Source organism: Microcaecilia unicolor, chromosome 8, assembly GCF_901765095.1.
Source record: "Microcaecilia unicolor chromosome 8, aMicUni1.1, whole genome shotgun sequence".
NCBI lineage: Eukaryota > Metazoa > Chordata > Amphibia > Gymnophiona > Siphonopidae > Microcaecilia > Microcaecilia unicolor.
This window is the reverse complement of record NC_044038.1, coordinates 41576799-41598036: the sequence shown is the minus strand read 5'-3', so window position 1 is coordinate 41598036 and position 21238 is coordinate 41576799. Positions and strand designations below refer to the sequence as shown.

General features: G+C 43.4%; 1 protein-coding gene across 2 annotated transcripts; it reads left to right on the top strand.

The window, feature by feature from the left end:
• Positions 1-1170: 1170 nt before the first annotated feature.
• Positions 1171-13249, top strand: PMM2 (phosphomannomutase 2). Of its 2 annotated transcripts, none has more exons than XM_030212167.1 (8): positions 1171-1307; positions 4800-4911; positions 6470-6546; positions 8967-9058; positions 9575-9674; positions 10748-10823; positions 11704-11819; positions 11999-13249. In XM_030212167.1, exons 1-8 carry the CDS (start codon positions 1233-1235, stop codon positions 12098-12100), a joined length of 750 nt encoding a protein of 249 aa, XP_030068027.1. In that variant the 5' UTR covers positions 1171-1232; the 3' UTR covers positions 12101-13249. The 2 variants fall into 2 exon arrangements, with proteins under 2 accessions (XP_030068027.1, XP_030068028.1); XM_030212168.1 differs by having other exon boundaries at positions 1224-1303.
• The last annotated feature ends 7989 nt before the right edge of the window (positions 13250-21238 follow it).

Sequence of the window (21238 nt, the reverse complement as noted above, 5' to 3'; positions counted from 1 at the left end):
GCAACTTGGAAGATAAGGAGAGGGAGGAGGAAGAGATGGACACAAGACAGAAATAAGATGCTGGGGGGGGGGGGGGGGGGGGAGTGAAGATGAGAGGAAAGAAATCACAAACAGGAGACCCTGGAAAGTTTAGAAAAGATGAACAAAGGGAAGTAGAAAGATAAGCATGCAACCAACACAATTTTTTTAATGGTCAAAAAAGGTAGAAAAAAAGAATTTCTCAATTTTGTATTTGTATTGTATACTCAGAAGCCATGTGCTAAGCCATCACTGCACAACTGCAACCTTACTGCATCTGCCCCTTTGTGTGCCCAATTGCAGTACCTGTATATAATATGCAAACTGCTTTGCTTGTAATCACTAGAGTTGCAAGATTTCACCCATCCCCACCGGAATCTCCTCCATCCCCTATACTAAAATAACCATACTTAACAGCAGCTCGTTGATAACTTCCCCTCTCAGTGCTTATGTGGATTTCAATACTATCAGCCATATCCATAATTTTTTTTGTACTATTATAATTGCTAACTAGCTTAGAAACACAAGGAAAGGATAGGAAGGCTAGCCTGGCACCAAACTTCTGCGGGAACACCGCAGGGCCTGTGTCCATCCTGCGGGAGTCCCGTGGGCCTGGAGGGGATCCCAGCTAACCCAGTTCCAGTGCAGCCGTCTAGTAACCCCAAGATACCAAGACACACGCCGATCACCCCCTCCTCATATAGATCGGTGGACCGGTCTCCCCTCCACATGATCTGCCATCTCTCCCTCTATCTTCCACTCTCTTCCTTGTCCGCGATACGGCACCTCTCCATCAAACTCATACCTGGCTAGAGGTCACCCACTAACAATCCCACCGCTAACAGCTTCCCTTCTCCGATCATGCCCCGTCCCCTGTGATACATCATCATCAAACTACTACTTCCCTGTTCCCTCCCTCTACATCCCGCCTTACCGGAAATAGGCAGTTGCGTCAGAGAACTTAGAGCGCAGCATGTCCGAGCAAGTCTATTAAATCTCCTTGCTTCAGCTCACATAATGGACCAGATAGGCTCCTGCCGCCTCCTACCTTATTAAACCTCCTTGGCCTGGAGCAGTCAGTCTCGCAAAGGCGGCTTCCGGTATTTTGAGGACTGGTACTACAATTCCCAGGTATCCCTGCGGCGGTTTGTTGTGCGGAAGTAGTGTGTGTGTACACTCTTCATTCATCATCTTCTCAGTGTAGTGTGAGGGTGATGGCGCCAGCTGCTGCGATGGAGCTTTCTATTTGTATGTTTGATGTTGACGGAACCCTTACAGCTCCCAGGCAGGTAAAAGGTTTTGCTTTAATACTTGCGCTTTCGTGGCCTCGTAGTTCTTCGGGGTTTTTTTTTATCAGCTGCAAGCTCGAACAGTCCCTGTTTCTTCGCGTTATTAGTTTGATTTCCTTATGTGGAGTAAGGATGTTCTTTCATAGTTGTATTAGGTTATGGGACTGAAAGGTTCTTGACCTTCGCTCTTGTGTTATGAGAGTTAGGCTGTTTAACTTTCGGGAATTTGGCAGTTGGTGTTCTTATTCTCCTATATAATAATTCTCACCACCAATGTTCTAATGTGGGACTGCCTGTGTCCCTGGCTCCTGGGTAGCCAGGATGAGGTCACTCACAGCTGATTCCAAGGCAAGAGGCGAGTAACCTACTCCTCCCCCTGCCTGGGAATCAGCTGTCAGTGTGCAGCTCCCTGCCACTTCGGAGCAACTGGCAGGGAACGGGCGCATCAAAAAACTACAAGCACCGAACCACAGAACCCCCCCCCCCCCAGGTGCATCACCCAAGCCCCTCCCCCCGGCACATCAAACACCCCCCTGCCCCCCCAGCAGCAACCCATGTCCACCGACCCTCCCCTGCAGTCACCCATGTCCAGCGACCCTCCTCTCCCCTGCCCCCCTCCAGCCACCCATGTCCAGCGACCCTTCTCTCCCCATGCCCCCCCCCCCTCCAGCCACCCATGTCCATCGACCCTGCTCTTTCACCTGCCCCTCCATCCACCCAGGTTGTGTAACAAAATCTTCGGGGCAGGCAGGAAAGATCCACGTTCCTGCCTGCCCGCTGCTGGCGCTCCCCCGCTGCTGGATCGCTGTTCAAAATGGCCGCCGATACTTACAAGGGTGGCCTCCAAGACTTCAGCAGAAGTCTCGCGAGACCGCCATTGGAAGTCTCGGCGGCCATTTTCAACAGCAATCCGGCAGTGGGGGAGCATCAGTGCCAACAGCGGGCAGGCAGGAAAATGGATCTTTCCTGCCTGCCCCGAAGATTTTGTTATACAACCTGGGTGGATGAAGGAGGGGCAGGTGAGAGAGCAGGGTCGCTGGACATGGGTGGCTGCAGGGGGGGCAGGTGAGAGAGCAGGGTCGCTGGACATGGGTGGCTGCAGGGGGGGGCAGGGGGAGAGCAGGGTCGCTGGACATGGGTGGCTGTAGGGGGGGGCAGGGGGAGAGGAGGGTCGCAGGACATGGGTGATGTTGTTGTGTGCAAAGTTTCACGTTTATCACATCTTTAATTCCAGAGATATAAAAAGCCAAACTTTACAAATTTTTCAGACCAAGTTTGCTCCAAGTTTTCTTCATGGAAATCGCTCATGAACATTTTTTTTATTATTTTGTTTAATAGAGCGCAAAAAGTTGTACAAGATGACCAAGTTTTGTTTCTCTCAACAAAATATTGCCGGAGATACAGTGTCTCAAAGTTGCCAAAATCTCGGAGTCATACCATAGACGGCTGCAATATGGGGTCAAACAGATTACTATATCTCAGCAAGTATTGCATCGGCGAACATAAAACTTTACCAGTGTTCATTGGGGACATGTATGAATGTTCACAGAAAATGTCATCGAAATCTGTGATGGTCGCGCAGGGACCACCAAACCTCTTGACATGGAATGACCCAAATGTCACCTTTCCTGTCGATGCTTGAGCCCTCCCTCCCAACAAAACTACTGCTTGGCGTCCAGTGGCACCCTTGCCTCCCACCACCGGTCCAACCAGAATTTTATTTAAAAAAAAAAGTCCCCATCTCACTCGCCTCCACTACGTCCCCGGACCTTGAATGATACAGTACCGGTGCCCACTTGCCCCTGCCTCCGAGCTTTCATTTCAAAATGGTGGCCCCAGGGATGTGCTGGGTGGAGCCAGTCTGCCATATTAGAGGGCTTGGAAAAGGGGGTCATGGTCCAACTAAACACCAGAGACCTTTGTTTGTTTGTTTTTTAATTTAGTTGTGCGGAGGAAGGGTGCCACTAGACACAGGAAAACAATTGTGTCGGGAGAGGACTGGTCATATTGGGGGGAGGGGCCCAGGAGAATTTTTTTTTCTTATCATGGGGAGTGAGTGGGAGGGAACTGGGTCAGATGATTTTGGGGAGATGGGACAGTGCCAGAGTGGGGCAGAGGGGAAGGAAATGAGGCCATTGCTGACCAAGAGGGCTGTACACCAGCCTCAGACCTGGTGTTAGGTTCCCATGGTAGATATCAGCATATAGCCCTGCATGCTGTTTGCTGATGTCTACTGTGGGTGTAAACCTCAGCGCAGAAACCTTTTTTGCATACAGCAGCCTTCAAGGGTATGCTGTAACCCACAGTAGCTTTCTACATCAGTCTCCAGGTATTCATTCACTAGCGACTGCTTAGCCACCAAGTAGTCACTAGGGGGTCTTTTTTTTTTTTTTTTCTTTTTTACCAAGCTGTGCTAGAAAGTGGCCGGGACTGTGATTAGCACATTGGTTTGCCTCACGCTCCATCCACTTTCTAGTGTGGTTCAAAAATGGTCGCGTGCTAATTTCCCCATTAGTGTGTGGCCATTATTACCAGGAGCCATTACAGCCACCTATTTGGGAGGCGGTAAGGGCTCCTGCGCTAATTAGGTAGTGTGCCTGTGCTACCCGATTAGCGTAGACACGCCTTCCACGGCAAAAAAATAAAAAAATATATTTTTTTACCACAGGAGTAGCACATGCTGATGGGCGAACTCCACAGGATGGCTCAGCACGTCCCATGGTAGTTCCCTTTTACGGTGTGTTAGGCCCACATTAGGCCTTCTGCACCTTAGTGAAAGGACCCCTAGGTCTCTAACATATACAGATTTCTCAGACTATATATTACTACTACTACTTGACATTTCTAAAGTGCTACTAGGGTTACGCAGCACTGTACAATTTAACATAGAAGGACAGTCTCTGTTCAAAGGAACTTACAATCTAAAGGACAAATGTACAGTCAGTCAAATAGGGGCAGTCTAGATTTCCTGAAAGGTATAAAGGTTAGGTGCCGAAAGCAACATTGAAGAGGTGGGCTTTGAGCAAGGATTTGAAGATGGGTAGGGAGGGGGCTTGGCGTAAGGGCTCAGGAAGTTTATTCCAAGCATAGGGTGAGGCGAGGATATTCTGTAAACCCGACTGACCGTGGTGTGAGGACATAGTAAATGATAGCAGATTAATGACTCAACTAGTCTACCCAGTAAGATAGGGTTATAGCTGTTACTTGGTGCAGGGAATCCCTGATATAAATAATAAATAGATTTGGACAGAAAAGAATCGTGACCTATAAAGAAGACCAGTAAAGGGAGAAATAAAGATATACATAAGAAAGGTGATATGTTAAGGGACATGATGTCTTTAATTAGGCATTTGACATTTTGAAATATTACCTCCGTAAAATTTGTACCTTTAAACTGATGTGGTTAAAGCATATCAATATTTATGATTACATTGATATAAATGTTCACTCACATTTTTTGTGAATATTTACATATGTCTTTTTAATCTATAGAAAATTACCCCTGACATGGCTGAATTTCTGCAGGCATTGAGGAAGAAGATGAAAGTAGGTGTGGTAGGAGGATCAGACTTCGATAAGATTAAAGAACAGCTGGGAGAGGATGGTAAGTGTCTGCTCAGAAGTATAAGCCTGAAAAGAGGTTTCTAAAATCTACCGCCATTCCCTTGATAAACGTTTTCCTGTACCGTAGGTTTTGTTCTCGGCTACTGCTATAATGTTCTGTCACGAGGGAAAAGCTGCAATTGGTTCCTTAAAATAAATATGTCCTTACTCAATGCTGGACCAGTCATAAGAGATGAGGCATTGTCTAAGCAGACTTGGTCTCCTCCTGAACTCCCTGCAGTGTTTTCTTTTTGTGCAGGGATAGGAACCCACCTGTATACTTTAGCTAGAGTTGCCACCGTTAGTAAATTTATTGACAGCATAAAACAACAAATGAAAAATGATGTCTGCAAGACTGATTTTAGTATAAGAAATCTAGCTGTGCTCTAGGAATAACATAGTAGATGACGGCAGAAAAAGACCTGCACGGTCCATCTAGTCTGCCCAACAAGATAAATTCATATGTGCTGCTTTTTGTGTATACCTTGATTTGTATCTGTTATTTTTTGAGGGCACAGACCTTATAAGTCTACCCAGCACTATCCCCGCCTCCCACCACCCAATCTCGGCTAAGCTTCTGAGGATCCATTCCCTCGGAACAGGATTCCTTTATGTTTATGCCATGCATGTTTGAATTTCGTTACCGTTTTCCTCTCCACCACCTCCCACGGAGGAGCATTCCAAGCATCCACCACTCTCTCTGTGAAAAAATACTTCCTGACATTTTTCTTGAGTCTGCCCCCCTTCAATCTCATATCATGCCCTCTAGTTCTACCGCCTTCCCATCTCCGGAAAAGGTTCGTTTGCGGATTAATACCTTTCAGATATTTGAACACCTGTATCATATCGCCCCAGTTTCTCCTTTCATCCAGGGTATACATGTTCAGGACCGCAAGTCTCTCCTCATACGTCTTGTAACGCAAATCCTATACCATTCTCATAGCTTTTCTTTGCACCGCTTCAATTCTTTTTACATCCTTAGCGAGATACGGCCTCCAGAATTGAACACAATACTCCAGGTGGGGCCTCACCAACGACTTATACAGGGGCATTAAAACCTCTTTTCTTCTGCTGGTCACTCCCCTCGCTATACAGCCTAGTAACCTTCTACTTACGGCCACCGCCTTGTCACACTGTTTCGTCGCCTTCAGATCCTCAGATACTATGACCCCAAGATCCCTCTCCCTAGTGGTTAGTGTAGGGACTTTGATCTGGGGAACTGGGTTCGATTCCCACTGCAGCTCCTTGTGACTCTAGGCAAGTCACTTAACCCTCCATTACCCCAGGTACAAATAAGTACCTGCATATACTATGTAAACTGCTTTGAATGTAGTTGCAAAAATATATATACAGAAAGGCGGTATATCAAGTTCCATTCCCATTCCCTAATAACACACGCATCAGTATAAAAGTAAAGTTGTAGGTAAAAATCTGACCGATCTAGTAAAATCATAGATAGCTGCCAACTCCTGAAAACGATTGATTGTTTATATCACCCTGACATGAACAAAGCCAGATACACAGCAACATAAATCACTTCTTTGTTTCTTTTTTTATAGTGGTTGAAAAGTATGATTACGTGTTTGCAGAAAATGGTCTTGTCGCGTACAAAGATGGAAAGTTCTTATCTAAGCAGGTACGTATCCTATAGACTGTGTTAGTGTGCAGCTATGTTAGAAATGAATTGCTTGTGCATTTTTTTTCCTTCTCAAAGACAGAACACCGCAATAAAAGATTTATCACTCCTTTATGGTAGGATAACTTTTCTAGTGAACTTCTTAAGCTTTGTGCATATTGCAGCTCCATAAACAGATAGTTACAATGGTTTAAAGAAAGCCATCTGGTGAAAAAGTAGCTTCAATACAATACAAAACTATGGATGATTTGTCTCAGGAAATGATATCGCTAAACAACACAAACATCATCTAACGATGTCATTCATGAAAGACTTGTCATAACACCCACTGTACTTTTATTGTACTTTTAAAACCAAATGCACAGTGAAATCAGAGTAACCAGTACACTGAGTAGTTCTGATCTGCAAGTGATAGCACTGCCTCAGACAACCTGAAGGGCTTGATTTTCTAAAGTACATTTTCCCCCTTTTTCATCCTGCCATTTTTAATCCTTTAAACTGTGTGCCTTACTGGCCGGACCAACAGGATGGTGTGCACCTTGTGTCACAATAGCAACAGTCATTTTCTCTCCTAAATGGGATGCAAGTGTGCCTGTTTGTGGTATGCCCACATCTAACAGATCCTGATGGTATCAGGCGAGTTCCCACCCAGACAGTTCCCCCCACCCCCCCTCGGGTCATTTCCCACTCTCCCTAGCCTTTTTTTTTTTTTAGTGTCCATAGCTTCTTTCTTTTATTGGATCCCATAAGTCCTGGTACATTTTTATAAATCATAATCAGTGTGTCATTTTGAGGGGCTGAATTAGGTTGAAACCTAGTTTGGGGAGGGTGTGGGGGTTGCATTATCCCCCCCCCCCCCCCCCACACATGAACTGCAGTTTGTATTTATTGATTTTATTTAATTACTTATGACATTTAGATCCCAGATTTAAGATGAATTAGGTTGAAACCTAGTTAGGAGGGGAGGGGACATTGGCAACTCCCCCCACATGAATTGCAGTTTGTATTTATCTATTTACTTATCTATGATATTTAGATCCCAGATGAAGCATGAATTAGGTTGAAACCTAGTTGGAGGGGGGCGAATTGCCCCACCCCCACTCACAAACTTCATGTCTGGAACGGGAAAGAGATGTGTAAAAGATAATGTTGTGGGGGAGGGGTGTGAGGGGTACTGTCCCCCTCAAACGACCTGGAAGAGGAAAGTGAGGGAGATTACTTGTCCTTGTGTGTTTTGTATTTTTGGGTTATGGGTGAGAAATGCCCTCCCTGGTGTGGTGGAAACTGGTTCAGTGGGAATTGGTGGGTGGGAACTGACCTAGAACCATCCTGACACATAAAGAATCCAAACTGACATCCAGTGCACTGTGGTACAAGCCATGGGACCACCTTTTCCTTCCACTTTACCCTGGATTTGAGAGCAGTTGGAACATTCTTAGGTTTGATTTATGACCTTTCTGTCCAAAACTCAGCAATTTTTACTTCTCCTTGATGTTTCGTTTAATCCCAGTGAATTTCAGTTTGCAATTAGTGAAGAGTTTTCATATGATTGTTTTTTTTCTGCTAGTATACTAAATTAGGGGCCCTTTTACTAAGAGGCGCTGCAAAATAAGCTTAGCACATCCTAATGTGGGACTTTCCCCCGCACACTAACCCTGTTTCTAGCACATCCATAAAAAAGAGCATTTGTCAGGTCGTGCGCCAATGTCTGTGCACAGCAACTGCAAATAACACAGGAGCACTTACCATCTCCTGTTTAGGAGGCACTAAGGGCTCCTGTATTCACCAGTTAGCACATACTAATGTGAACACGATGGCTGGTTAGCGCTTCCACACCCCTCCCAAAAAAATAATTCAAAAAAATAAATAGCACACGTATCCTGCACTAAGCCTATTTTGGCAGACTAAGCCTGCAGAGGGCTGGATTCTATATGGTGCCATTCTATAAGCCGCGCTTAAAAATAGCCGCAGTTTAAGAATAGTGCTTACACCCAGGGCTCAAGCCTAACATTAGGTGCGGCCATTTGCACCAACTGAAATGTGGTGCAAATGTTCGCACCTACACAGGGCACGTATCCCCATTATTCTATAACAACTCGTGTAAATTCTAGGAATGCCCCCCCCCCCCCCCATTCCACCCATGGCGGTCCCATTTCCACACACACCCCTTTTTTTTTTTTTCTTTTTAAATTTAGGTGCCGATCCTATGCCTAAATTTACGTGCTTAAGTTCTAATTAAATCTAGGTAGTGCCAATTATTGGCACTACTTGGCTTGTTCATTTGAATTCCATGCACAAATTTGCATGTGCAGTTTTGGTGACTTTTATAGAATTAGTACGATAAGGGCTTAGCGCAGCTTAGGAGAAGTTCCCTTTAATGTAACAAGCAATCCCTCACGTGTATTTTTATATATTTTTAGAGCATTCAAGCCCATGTTGGGGAGGACATAATCCAAGATTTAATCAACTACTGTCTGAGATACATTGCCAAAATTAAGCTACCAAAGAAAAGGTAAATATGTTTAAGGATCGCTTATAGGTTACTGGAATGATTTAAAATTACGCCACAGATTATCCTGGTAGAAAAGCAAACTGAATCATAGGTTAAAGAGGAACACCCTCCATGTCTCTTTGTACTGAAGTGAAGTTGGAAGCACTGGCTCGGGTCTGACACTTCTTGTCACTGTTCTTTGTACTGCCGAGGACTGATTCTGTGACTTTTGGATTTTGGTTTTGTTGTGAGTCGACCCATATCATGCACAGCCTTGGATTATCCAAATATAAAAAGTTGCAATTTGTGTAATCTTTGTTCTTGAATTTGTAGGTTGAAGGTGTTGAGCCTGAATTTCTAAGGCTTCCCCCACCCCTTTGTCCATAAGGGGAGGGGAGTAATAAACCAATTATATTTGAGTGAATGAATGCCAAGTGGCAGTGCTGCATGTAATCTTGAATGCTTCACCATTAGTCCATTGCTTCATGATGTATCTCATATATTGTTCCCTTATTTCCTCTCTGGGGCCTCTCGCAGAGGTACGTTTATTGAATTCCGTAATGGGATGTTAAATGTTTCTCCTATTGGAAGAAGCTGTAGCCAAGAGGAACGGATCGAGTTCTATGAACTGGATAAAGTGAGTATGATTTTGTGCTATTGCTTTTTGTTTTCTTTTAAATTTGGCGATAATTTTTACATATAAAGATTAGAATAATCAAGGATTTTTATTATTTTGCAAGGTTTGGAGACCAAGAGGTGTCTCAAGCTCCTGGTGACTGACTTTTTGTTTTTTGTTGTTGGGGGGGGGGGGGGGGGCGTTGGGGGGGATTGGTGCAGTTGCTTGTTTCTTTCCTTTTTTTTTTTTTTGTTGTGTTATCAAAATGGATGGATCAGGGAAAATTGTGGAAACCACTGTGCCGCCCCAGTTACAAATAGGAAAACAGAAACAAGAGGCAGACCTTATAAGAAGCAAACAGTCTTTACTGCTATTCAAAGGCTGCCGGGGATTCAAACATCCGTGCCCAACATGGCCATATTTCGCCTAAAAAACAGCTATGTCAGCAGGGGCAGAGTTATCAGATGGTATACAATTACAGACTTCACCACAACTCGTCCAGCAGATAAAAAGAAGACAATACTCCTCCTGGGTGCGTTTGTACACCACCTGGTAGGTCTGCCCCGACACAGCTATTTTTCAGGTGAAACATGGCTACGTTGGGCACAGATGTTTGAACCCTGGCAGCCTTTGAATAACAGTAAAGACTGTTTCTTATAAGGTCTGCCTCTTGTTTCTGTCTTCCACGGTGGATTTGATGGACCCGCTTCCCTTGTTGCTTTCTCACTCCAGTTACAAATAGGCCAAGAGAAGGTCTCTCCAGATTGTAAGAGGGTAAAATGGTACAGTGACAGTTCACTGCCAGTGCAATGGATCAAAGCACGTACACAGCATAAGCGACACTGGAGCAATGAACTCAAAGTCCCAAAAAATTGCTGCCTTATACTGTTTAATTTATAAGCTCAGGGAGAGAGGGCTCCTGTTAGCCAGTGAGCGGTGCTAAGGGGGCACCTCTGAGGAGATGCTGTCGCCTCTGACCAGCAAGAGATCCCCAGGGTTCACCAAGCATGCCATCTGAGGGAAGGGTTTGCAAATGGACGGTGAAAAAAAATGACATAAAATTAACTGTTCTTGTATTAAATATCGTTTAACAGAAAGAACGTATTAGAGAGACATTTGTAGAACACTTGCGGAGAGACTTTGCGGGAAAAGGACTCACATTTTCCATAGGTCTGTATGGTTTTGTTTATCATGTAAAAATGTTTCTTAGTAACTTCAAGCTCCTCTAATAAGACAATACAGAATTTAGCCAGAAATGTTTTAATGTTGTTTTAAGCATATGATCTTGTAGACCATCTCCCTACCTCAATGATAGCGTGCACTGCCATGCAATAGAAGCTGGGCCACGAATCAAACCTGGTCCATCATGCACAATGGCAGCACCTAGTGGCTGGATTTAGGGCCTATGATTCAGGCCCTTTGTTGATGATGGTGTTAACATTACCTTCCCCACTGCTGTTGCATTTTTGGGGGGTGACTTTTTGATTTCACCTGCTTCCAGTTGGGAGGGGGGCTGGGGGCAGATCCGGCCGTGGCAGGACGTCACGGCAGAAATGCTGGATGCCACGGGGTAGGGAAGGAAGGGTGGAGAGTGAAGATTACCAGTATTTGAATATATACCATCAGTTTATATTAGAGTTAACATGTTCTCCCCTTAGGGGAAAAATGTTACCTGTTTATATGCGAATGGGTTTATATTCAAGTATATATGGTATATTGGGTGTAGTGCCTCATTTGTGTATTTCTGTCTTCATTACTGTATAATTGGCCTTCCATTTGTAAAATGCTTAAATATATGTGAAAGAAAAAGGACAAGTTTTGTTTTAATAAAACATTCAAACTGGTGGCTGCAGTTCATAAAAGAAGACACTAATAGTTTCAGTGCCTCTATTTTATTCCAGAATTGCATTCTTTAGTGGTGGCTTCTCTCTGACTCTATTACAATGCCTAAGTACAGCTTCTCTGCCTGATCTTACTCTCTCAAACGTAGCTTGCTTAGTAATCACGCTTTTTGTTTCTGACAGTAATATATATAATCTCCTTAATGCAGGAGGCCAGATAAGCTTAGATGTATTTCCAGAAGGCTGGGATAAGAGGTACTGTTTGGGAATCCTTGAAAATGATGCATGCAAGAAGATTTATTTCTTTGGAGACAAAACCATGCCTGTAAGTGCATCCCTGGTTGCTGCTGCACTAAACCAAGATTTAAGTAACTTTATGTAAAAGCTTTTAAACATAGCTCAGAGGATTCACGACAACACATTTAAAAATGGGGAAAATTTTCAGTTGGCCAGCACATTGGTAAAACATAGGCTGACCTATTTTTCTCTTTCCCCTGTTTGCAGGGCGGCAATGACTATGAAATTTATGAAGACCCTCGGACTGTGGGCCATTCAGTAACCTCACCAGAGGAGACTCTAAGAATCTGTAAAGAATTGTTTTTTTAGTTAAATGATTGCTGAGGTCATCTCGAATATATCCAGTATGAAAAAAATCAGTGCCATCTCAAACAAAACAGTTTAATTAAGGGACTAGTGGTATTAATTTTTTTCACAACATGTGTTAGACAGCAGCTGAAGTGTTGGTTTTTATCTGTAAGACAAATTTCTAATATGGAACTTGAAATGTATAACAGGATCACATGATCTAAAGCCTTTCTTCTGTGCCTGTTAAGAGAGTTGTATAGCTGACTCTGACTGCTTTTGGTCAAAGTTAGAACGGAACAGAGCTTGAGGAGTCTGCACATTTTAAATAGATTCTTAATACATTTAAAGCAATCATATAACCTATTTTTTAGCTATCAAAAATTGTCTTTATATAATGGTTTTAGAGAACAAGGAATTGGGGGTATTTAATCAAAAATGAAATGTGTACTAATATATCTGTATTAAATGTACATAACAAAACACTCACCACATCTGTAGCACTAAGTTATTGCAATTTTATATTAGAATTGCCATGTTTGAAGGAATGCAGTTGTGTGACACACGTCACTTCTGCTGTGTGTTTGGTCATCCCCCCCCCCCCCCCCCCCCCCCCACCGCCAAGCATTTAGCTGGTGACAGTCGGCATTTTGTTTAAGTGCTGACATCTCCGGCTAAATTAAATCTTGATATTCAGTGCTGGGCCATGTCCTGTATTGAATATGTCCTGGTATGACCAGATATGTCTTGGCCACTGGAATACTTATGCGGGTCCGGCTGAATGTCTCCTGGGATCTGCATAAGGAGATTTGTCAGATCTCTGTAACTCCCACCTTCCATTTTCCAATACCCTCCAGCTCTCCATTCCCAAGTCTACCCTACTCCCTGCCCCACCACCCACCCACCTGTAGGAATCCTGGGGCCTACCTTAGTATTCCTATTGGTCTGGGAGGGGTAGGCCAGGTAGGAGTAAACCCCAATCGCTCCTGCCTATGCCAGCAAAATGGCTGCCATGATCGCTAGCAGTACACTCGTAATATTACCTAGAGCTGCAAGATTACTGAGAGATCACAGCAGCCAGATTATGACCGAAGCCAGCATGGGCAGGAGCAATTTGGGTTTGCTCCTGCTTGGCTTATACCTCCTCCCCCCCCCCCCCCCCCCCCCCGATCAGCAGAGATACTAAGTTAGGCCTGGGAGACCGACAGCTGAGTGACAGAGCGGGGCACATTGTGGGGTCTTGGAGGGGTACTGCTCTTGAGTGTGGAGGTGGAAGGGGTTCAGTGCCCTTGGGGAGGGGATGAGGGAGGGAAGGACAGAGGAGGCATCTGGCCTCTATCCAGAAGTTATACTGGTTCTGGACATTATTCAGTCCCGGCACCTACATAGCTAAGCAACCAAAGTTAGGACAGCCTTTTTTGCGGTCCCATGTGCTCACTTAGCTATGCAGGCACTGAATATTTCCGGTACCCACATACCTCCCAGCCCCTCCACTGGCTGGATTTGAGTTGTGTAGCCAATATTCAGTGGCACTGCCTAATTAAGTGCCACCTGAATATCAGCAACCAGCCTGCTAAGCACAACTTAAACAGGCAGGAGCTTCTCCTGCCCAGTTAAATCGCTTTCAAAATTGGCCCCAACATGTCTACTACTGTGAATGTTGCATTTTGAATCAAATATTTTTCCCTTTGTGTCTCAAAGAGTAGACTAAACTTGAAATATGAAATGAATGTGAATCAAGAAATAAAATGATAAAATGCAATTCTACTGTGTGATCTGTGACTTTAATCTCAAATAGGGTATTACATATGCATGTAAATTATTCATCACACATACATTCTCAAATTAATGTAGGACACTGTAGTGTATTTCTCCTTACCAAAGTGACAAGGAGCACTAATGAGCACTGGACACTGAATAAGATTACCTGGCAGGGTAAGAGGCCTAAAATTAATCTAAAGTACCTGATGCAGAAGAAAGACAGGGCGGGATGGATATGTGCAACTCCATGCGACTCCTTTCTTACATGTACAACACTGGCTACAGATCATGAGTAACATTCAGTATAAACTTTTGCTACTCACCCAAAGCATACTACACAGGTCAATCTTTCCTCAATGTTTGTTCCTTACATTTGTCACACTCTTCACTCATCCAACACAAATCTTTTAGTAATTCCATCTGTCTCTCATGTTCCCTGGCCTTCCACTCTTTGACACCTTCTTCATGGAACCAACTACCCCCTTCTCTCCACCTTGAGTCCTCACTGAAGAAATTCAAGGCTTTTTTTTTTTAATAAGGTCCTTCTCCTACCATACTTTAAATTTTCCTTTGCTATCTCTATTCTATCCACCTCCTCCTTTTAGTTGGGTCACTACTTATAACCTATCTATGCTGTGTCCTTGCTACCTCAGCTGTTCACGGGAGTATTTTCTTGCACTATTCATACCCTTCCTATTGTGTCTCTAGTTTCCCTCTGTCTGCTCTTTTGATAATTATGGATGTCTTTGATTGTGTTACAGTTTATTTTTAACAATTGTAAACCGCTTTCATAGTCTGGCCACTTTGTATGAGCACGGCCTAGTTGTAGGTCCCTACATTTAGGTGTGATTCTATATGTACACACGTAAAATACAGGAACACCCTCAGAATGCCCCCAAAGTTTATGCAAGTTAGGATTTACACGCAGATCATTATAGAATACAATATGTGTGTAAATCCCCTAATTAGGGCCAATTTGGTGATAATCAATTATCAGTACTATTATCAGCACCGACTGGCTCTTCAGTTAAGTTACATGAATTAAATTGGGAATGTGCCCAATTTAACGTGTAACTCTAGGCGCCATATATAGAATTTTGGTGATAAGGTGAGATTGGGACAAGTAGTAGTGTTTGAAGTATCTCAGACCCCAGGAAGGATTGGAGGTGTGCAGTCAGGGCCATGCCAACACGGTAAGCGAGGTAAGCATGGCAGGAGGGCGCCCCGCCGCACCATGCTTACCTCGTCCTCTTCTCCCCAGATCTTTTTCCTTTTTTTTTTTTTTTGTTTAAATTTACCTCTGTCCTGCGGCAGTGTAACGTTAGTGAGGAGGCAGCGCTCCCCCGCCCTGACGTGTCAGTCTTCCCTTCGCTCAGTTCCGCCTTCTTCTGACATCAGAAATGACATCAGAAGAAGGCGGGACACTGAGCGAAGGGAAGACTGACACGTCGGGGCGGGGGAGCGCCGCCTCCTCACTAACGCTACGCTGCCGCCGGACAGAGGTAAATTTAAACAAAAAAAAAAAGGAAATCTGGGGAGAAGAGGGCGGGTAGTGTAGCGATAGTTTTCGGGGGGGGGGCAACTGCAGGGGGCGCCGGAGACCCTAGGCACGGCCCTGTGTGCAGTCACCTGTTCTTGGACCAGATGAGGAAAATGATGAACACTGGTGAGAATTTGTGCCCATATAGCAAAAGAATGATCATATTACCTTTAGTATGGAATATTTACAGCCATTGAAAGAAATTGTTGCAGCTGACAATACAGTTTTGTAGAGATCTCTTTCCCTAAGGGGTGTTGGTGTCACTGCAGCAGATTGAGAAGCTGATTAATGGGAAAGTCTTCCCCCCCCCACCCTTTTCAGGGGTGTAGCCAGACCCTCACGGTGGTTGGGGGCACATTTTGAGTGCCACCTCGCCCCCCCCCCCCCACAAACAAATACCTTTGCTGGCAGGGGTTGGGGCCCCCCGCCAGCCAAACCAGGGGCCCAGATGAAATTTGCGGGGGCCCAAGCCTCCATGGCCTCCCGTAGCTACCGCCCCTGCTTTCAATATTTTCAAATAAGGCATCTGTTGATGTGTAAAGATGCCAAAGAGAATTTGCATAGGGAACCAAAAGGGATTGAAAGAGTGTTTTAAGGGTGGTAGTACTTAGAATTTAGAATGTTATAAGGAGACAAAAGTTTAAATGGGAACCCATACAGAGAGCACATAACAACCTGGGCGAAGTAGCAGAGCTGAGAAATGAAGGATTCATAATGGGAAAAGGTTCACATTTATGTGCATAAATGATCACTGGCTACCTGCAGTTTATGTGGTAGAGAAGATATATTAGACACCAGTAACGAAAGTTGAAGAGAGGGAAGGGACATGAGAGGACAATGTTGGGGAGATGGGGACTCGCAGTAACTGCGGGGATGGGTACAACTCCCACAGGGACGGGATGGGGACAGGGACAAACTATCCCCTTGTTATTTTCTACTTTGAAGCCTGTTAACGAACTGGACTGTTATTTATGTTTGAGTGATACAGATGACAATATTTTGATTTTTTGGAAAAACAAACATGCTGGCCACAACTCGCAAAATTTGCAAGGGGCATCCTGTACATCCTGTTACCAGCACACCTTCTAAGAAGATATCTTCTATTGCAGGAGGAACTGTGGAAAACAGGAGAGCTAGACTGAATCCTGAGCTTGTTGATTTCTTATTCATCCACAGATTGAAAAATCATAACAGTGCTCCATAGGGCATACAGAACGGGTTGTGTTTTGTACCCCTGGACATTTTAACAGGGTGGATTAGGGCTCCTTGGAGTAGTAGAAACCATCTATTGTTGGGGTTGGAAGGGTAGAGGGTGGTGGTGGTGAGGAGGGTTATTATAGCTCCTCACTGTTATTATTGTTTTCTATTTGTAATTTACACACAACAGTTGCACAGCATAGTGTGCCTTTTTATACTTTAATAAAAAGATTTAAATATAAAATCATAATTTTTTGAGGCTTCTGCAGATGAGGACAGAGCTCACAGGGCCGGGGCGGGAACAGAACCTGCAGGGACAGAGACAACCCATGTTGTCCCCATGTTATTCTCTAGTTGGGACTTATAAACACATGGTGGGGATTTTGGAATCGGGTATGGGATAAAATAGCGAGTTCCATCCCAGTAAAGACTGAGGCAAAGAATTTGTTTAGTGTTTGTACATTGTCCTCCCAGAGTCCTCCTCCTACTTTTTGGTTATGTAGCAGTCCGACTCCCTCATGGACTTTTTGCTTCAAATGTACTTAAAAAGGTTTATTATTAGTTTGAGAAAAGTTTGTTGTAGAGAAAGTCTTGCCTGGCCTGCCTTACTAATATTCTACATCTAACTTGCCAGTGTTTATGTTCATTTCACTTTTCCTCATTTGCGTCTGCTTTCCATTTTATATTTTCAAACATTGCATTTTCCTCCTTCATTAGTGCATACTGGCAGGCATTTGTTCTGCCTTTAAACTTTATCGATGCTTAAAATATATTTAATCTGAGCTTCCATATTGGTGTGGGTTGTTTTTTGTTTTTTTTTTAAATAATACCTGTATCTCATGCACACTTGACTGGCAACTGCTTTTTCCTCCCATTTCTTCATTGTATCAAGAGTTAAACCACACAGCAATCCTCAATTTTATTTCTAAAAAGATTCAGCAAATATATCCTTGCTGCAATATTAACAAGGACAAAGACTGTGTTGCTCCAGGACTAAACCCACTATCCTCTGGATTCTGTATGTCGCCCAAATTTGTGTGTAAACCAGTCAATTAGGCGCTAACAATTGGAATTAAACACTTGTCTGTAATTAAGTTACATGCAGATTTATTTAACACATTTTCCCACTTAGTTGCAGGCTCAATGTGGCTTACACAATACCGTAAAGTTCCGGTTCAATAATACAGGTACATAATGAAGTAGAAAGCATGATAAGAAACATAAGTATAAGCTGCAAGAAATAATAGGGGGTGGTAATAAAAGTCTAATATTGTCCATATTTAGCTGTGTCGCAGGAAGTAGAAAGTTAATCTGGATCAGGGGGATAAGCCTTCTTAAACAGGATGGTTTTCGGTATTTTCCAAAGTTAAGGTGGTTGTGGATAGACCTTTACAGCTTTGGGCAAAGCGTTCCACAGTTGTGTACTTATGTAAGAAAAGCTGGATGCATAAGTAGATTTGTATCTAAGTCCATTACAGTCTGGATAATGCAGATTTAAATAAGTACGGGATAGGTTGGTACTGTTTCTGGGTGGTAGTTTTATAAGGTCCAGCATGTATCCAGGAACATCACCATAAATAATCCTGTGGACAAGAGTACAAACCTTAAAGGCAATACGTTCCTTGGTGGGGAGCCAATGCAGTTTTTCATGAATGGGTTTGGCACTTTCAAATTTTGGTTTTCCAAATATCAATCTGGCTGCTGTATTTTGTGCAGTCTGAAGTTTTTTTGTTAGTTGTTCAGATGTGCCCTACGCCCTATTCTGTAAATGCACATCTAAATTTCATAGCATGCAACTCAAAAGGGGCATGGCCATAGACGAGATGTGCAGATCAGGGACATTCCAAGAAATTAGGTATGATGTTATAGAATATCTGCATTTGTGTACTTACCATCGGTTGGGTGCCAGCATTTCATGCCCAAAGTTCGGCATGAAATCTACACTAAACTAGTCTAATATAATAATTTGCTATGTGAACGTTCTAAAGTGTCTCACTAGGATCGTAACCACCTGCTGACGTCACTGGCCAGCAGTAGAATCCTGCTTGCCTGACGTCAGCAGGGGGTTACGATCCCAGTGAGAGACGTGCGTTGAAGAACAGCGGGAGCGGGCAGAGATGTCCCTACGTGCACGTCGCCCCCCTCCCTCCAAGCCTCGCGAGTCTCCTGCCTTCCCTTCTCTCTTTGCTCTCAGCTCTGACTCTGGTCCCGCCCTTGCGGAAACAGGAAATGAGGGTAGGACCAGAGTCAGAGCTGAGAGCGAAGAGAAGGGAAGGCAGGAGACTCGCAAGGCTCTTCACTGCTGCCGCCGGTCCCAGTAAGAGGGGAGGAGGGGAGGGTAGCAGAGGGGGGTTGGAGATTTTGGAGGGAGGGTGACGTGCACGTAGGGGGATGGGCGGGGCCAGTGTCGGGGAGGGGAGGGCCGCGGGTGGAGGCATCGCAAGGATGTGTCTGTGAGACAGAGAGGAGGGGGGACTGGAACCCGGGGGAGGGCGGGCCTGGAAATCGGAAGGGAGGAAAGGGGGGCATGGGACTTGGAGGGGACAGAGGGAGAGAGCGAGGGAGGGAGTGAGGGATAACCTTTCATACCGAAACGGGCCTTTTTTACTAGTATTCTATAAAGGACGCTTCACGCACAGCACCCTTGACAGACTACTAGCTTAGACACCAGGATGAGCCGTGCTAACTTTAGGTGCCATTTATTGAATTAATTAGAATTGAATTATGTAATTAGACAATGTAAAAATTCAAAAGGTAATCTTTTAGACAATTTTCAAATCCTGGTTGATTTTAAGTGCAGATAAAAAACAAATATTAGCACACTGAGGAAAGTGCTACTCATCAAATATGACAAAAAAAAATCACACAAGAAAAAATACTGTCAGCAACTCAGCAGTTTTAAGTGAAAATATATAGATAAGTCCTGGAATAATGATGGCTAAGGGAAAGCAGCAGTAGAAGAGTTGGAGCTGAATGACATTTATATTTTGCAAATGGTGATGCATAGCTTGATGGGATGTCCTTGTCAGAACAGAGTAAATTATTCTTTAGCTATTTTGGCAGGTGGAAACAGCCGGCTGGGCTTATAGGAAGGAAGGGGAAGGGTTCTTGGGGTATGTTTACTCTGTAAAAAATTATATTGTGCCATGTTTAGATAGTTCACTGGCTTTTCTTGTATGACAAGCTTCTGTATGAAGCTTATCTACCAACATATGTTGTACTTTGAATAAAGATGATTTAAACAAAAAAATTAAGTTTTGTATGTACTCTGTAGAAGTTGTTTACTTTTGCAATGTGAGTATGGATGCCTGTTCTGGTGTGTGCATGTGATAATCTTTCGATAACTGTCTATACTTAAGAGGAAAAAGCTTCATACTACCGCTGCTCCACTCGGTATGATAACCGGAATTGTTTCAAATTTTGGAGCACTGCAGTGAAAAAGTAATCATAAGCTAAAAAATCATGAGAGGTTTTTTCCCTCTCATTTCTACAAAGACATTAGTAGTGGTTTATCAATGTGGTTTTTGATTCACTTTATATATTTTGTTTTCAAATGTAAACCACATTGAACTTGAATTTGCTTGGGATGTGGGATATAAATGTAAAAAAATAAAATGGAACAGCTCTGGGATTTGTAGACACTGCATTTCCACCAAGTCTCTCAACCTATTGAACTCTATTACTCTTTCTCCATTTCCTCTCCTTTGCTGTTACTAATCTCTTTAACTTCAATGTATTTGATTGTTTGCTGAATTGGTGTATGTTTTTGCAGACTGATGTAAGCCACATTGAGCCTGCCCATGGGTGGGAAAATGTGGGATATAAATGCTATAAATAAATAAACTTATCCACCCACATTGCTTTCCCTTCTCTCTCTCCTTCAACCTTGAAATGAAAAGCAAGGAATCAGCTGTTAGTACAATGACAAAGTTTATTCAGAAATATTTTAGTGCCATAAGCTGCCTGCTAAACAATGTCAAACTAACTGGTGTTGAGAAAGTTACAGGCACAAATTCTTTAAGAGAAAAAAAATGCATTATACCTGTGGAAGAAACATTCTTTAACAGAAACCATTTAAAGATGTGCATTACTATAAACAAAAAAACGGGAAAAAAGTAGAACCTCTTAGAAATATATTTTTTCCATTTTTGGTCATATAAAAAAATGCCCCTGTGGGAACACAGGCAATACAAAAATAAACCGAGGAAAAACCCTTTGGATGAAGACACAAGAACTTACTGAAATCACATCCTGCTCAAACCAAAGAGATCTTGCAAGCCAGAGAAACTTTTGTTGTAACAGTGGATTTTCCAGCAAGTGAAAGCCTTTCCATGTGAAAAATGGGCAACCAAATAATTATTTTGGTCAAATCCAAGATCAGCCAAAATAAAAAAAATTAAAATTTATATTCAAGCTACAAGATCAGAAAATCTGGTGTAGATCAGTTTTCTGAAATATTGCAGCAAGCTTTGTCTGGCTAGTTATTTTGGGTTAGCTGTGAGGGAAAGGTTCCCTTTAAAGTGAAATTTATTTTGTGGTTATTACACCACTCAAATGGTGTATCGGGGAGCTGTCCAACAACGCACTACCTGTTGCTCTGCAGCTACAGAACTTGCTTTTCTATTTTCCTGGCCTAGAAATTGGGTAATAAGACCAGATATCTG

Bases quoted from the DNA above. Each gene is read 5' to 3' on its own strand.
- PMM2 (XM_030212167.1), top strand. From the start codon at position 1,233: ATGGCGCCAGCTGCTGCGATGGAGCTTTCTATTTGTATGTTTGATGTT. The intron at 4,912-6,469 runs GTAAGTGTCTGC...CTTTTTTTATAG, and splicing joins AGAACAGCTGGGAGAGGATG to TGGTTGAAAAGTATGATTAC. The intron at 9,059-9,574 runs GTAAATATGTTT...GGCCTCTCGCAG, and splicing joins ATTAAGCTACCAAAGAAAAG to AGGTACGTTTATTGAATTCC.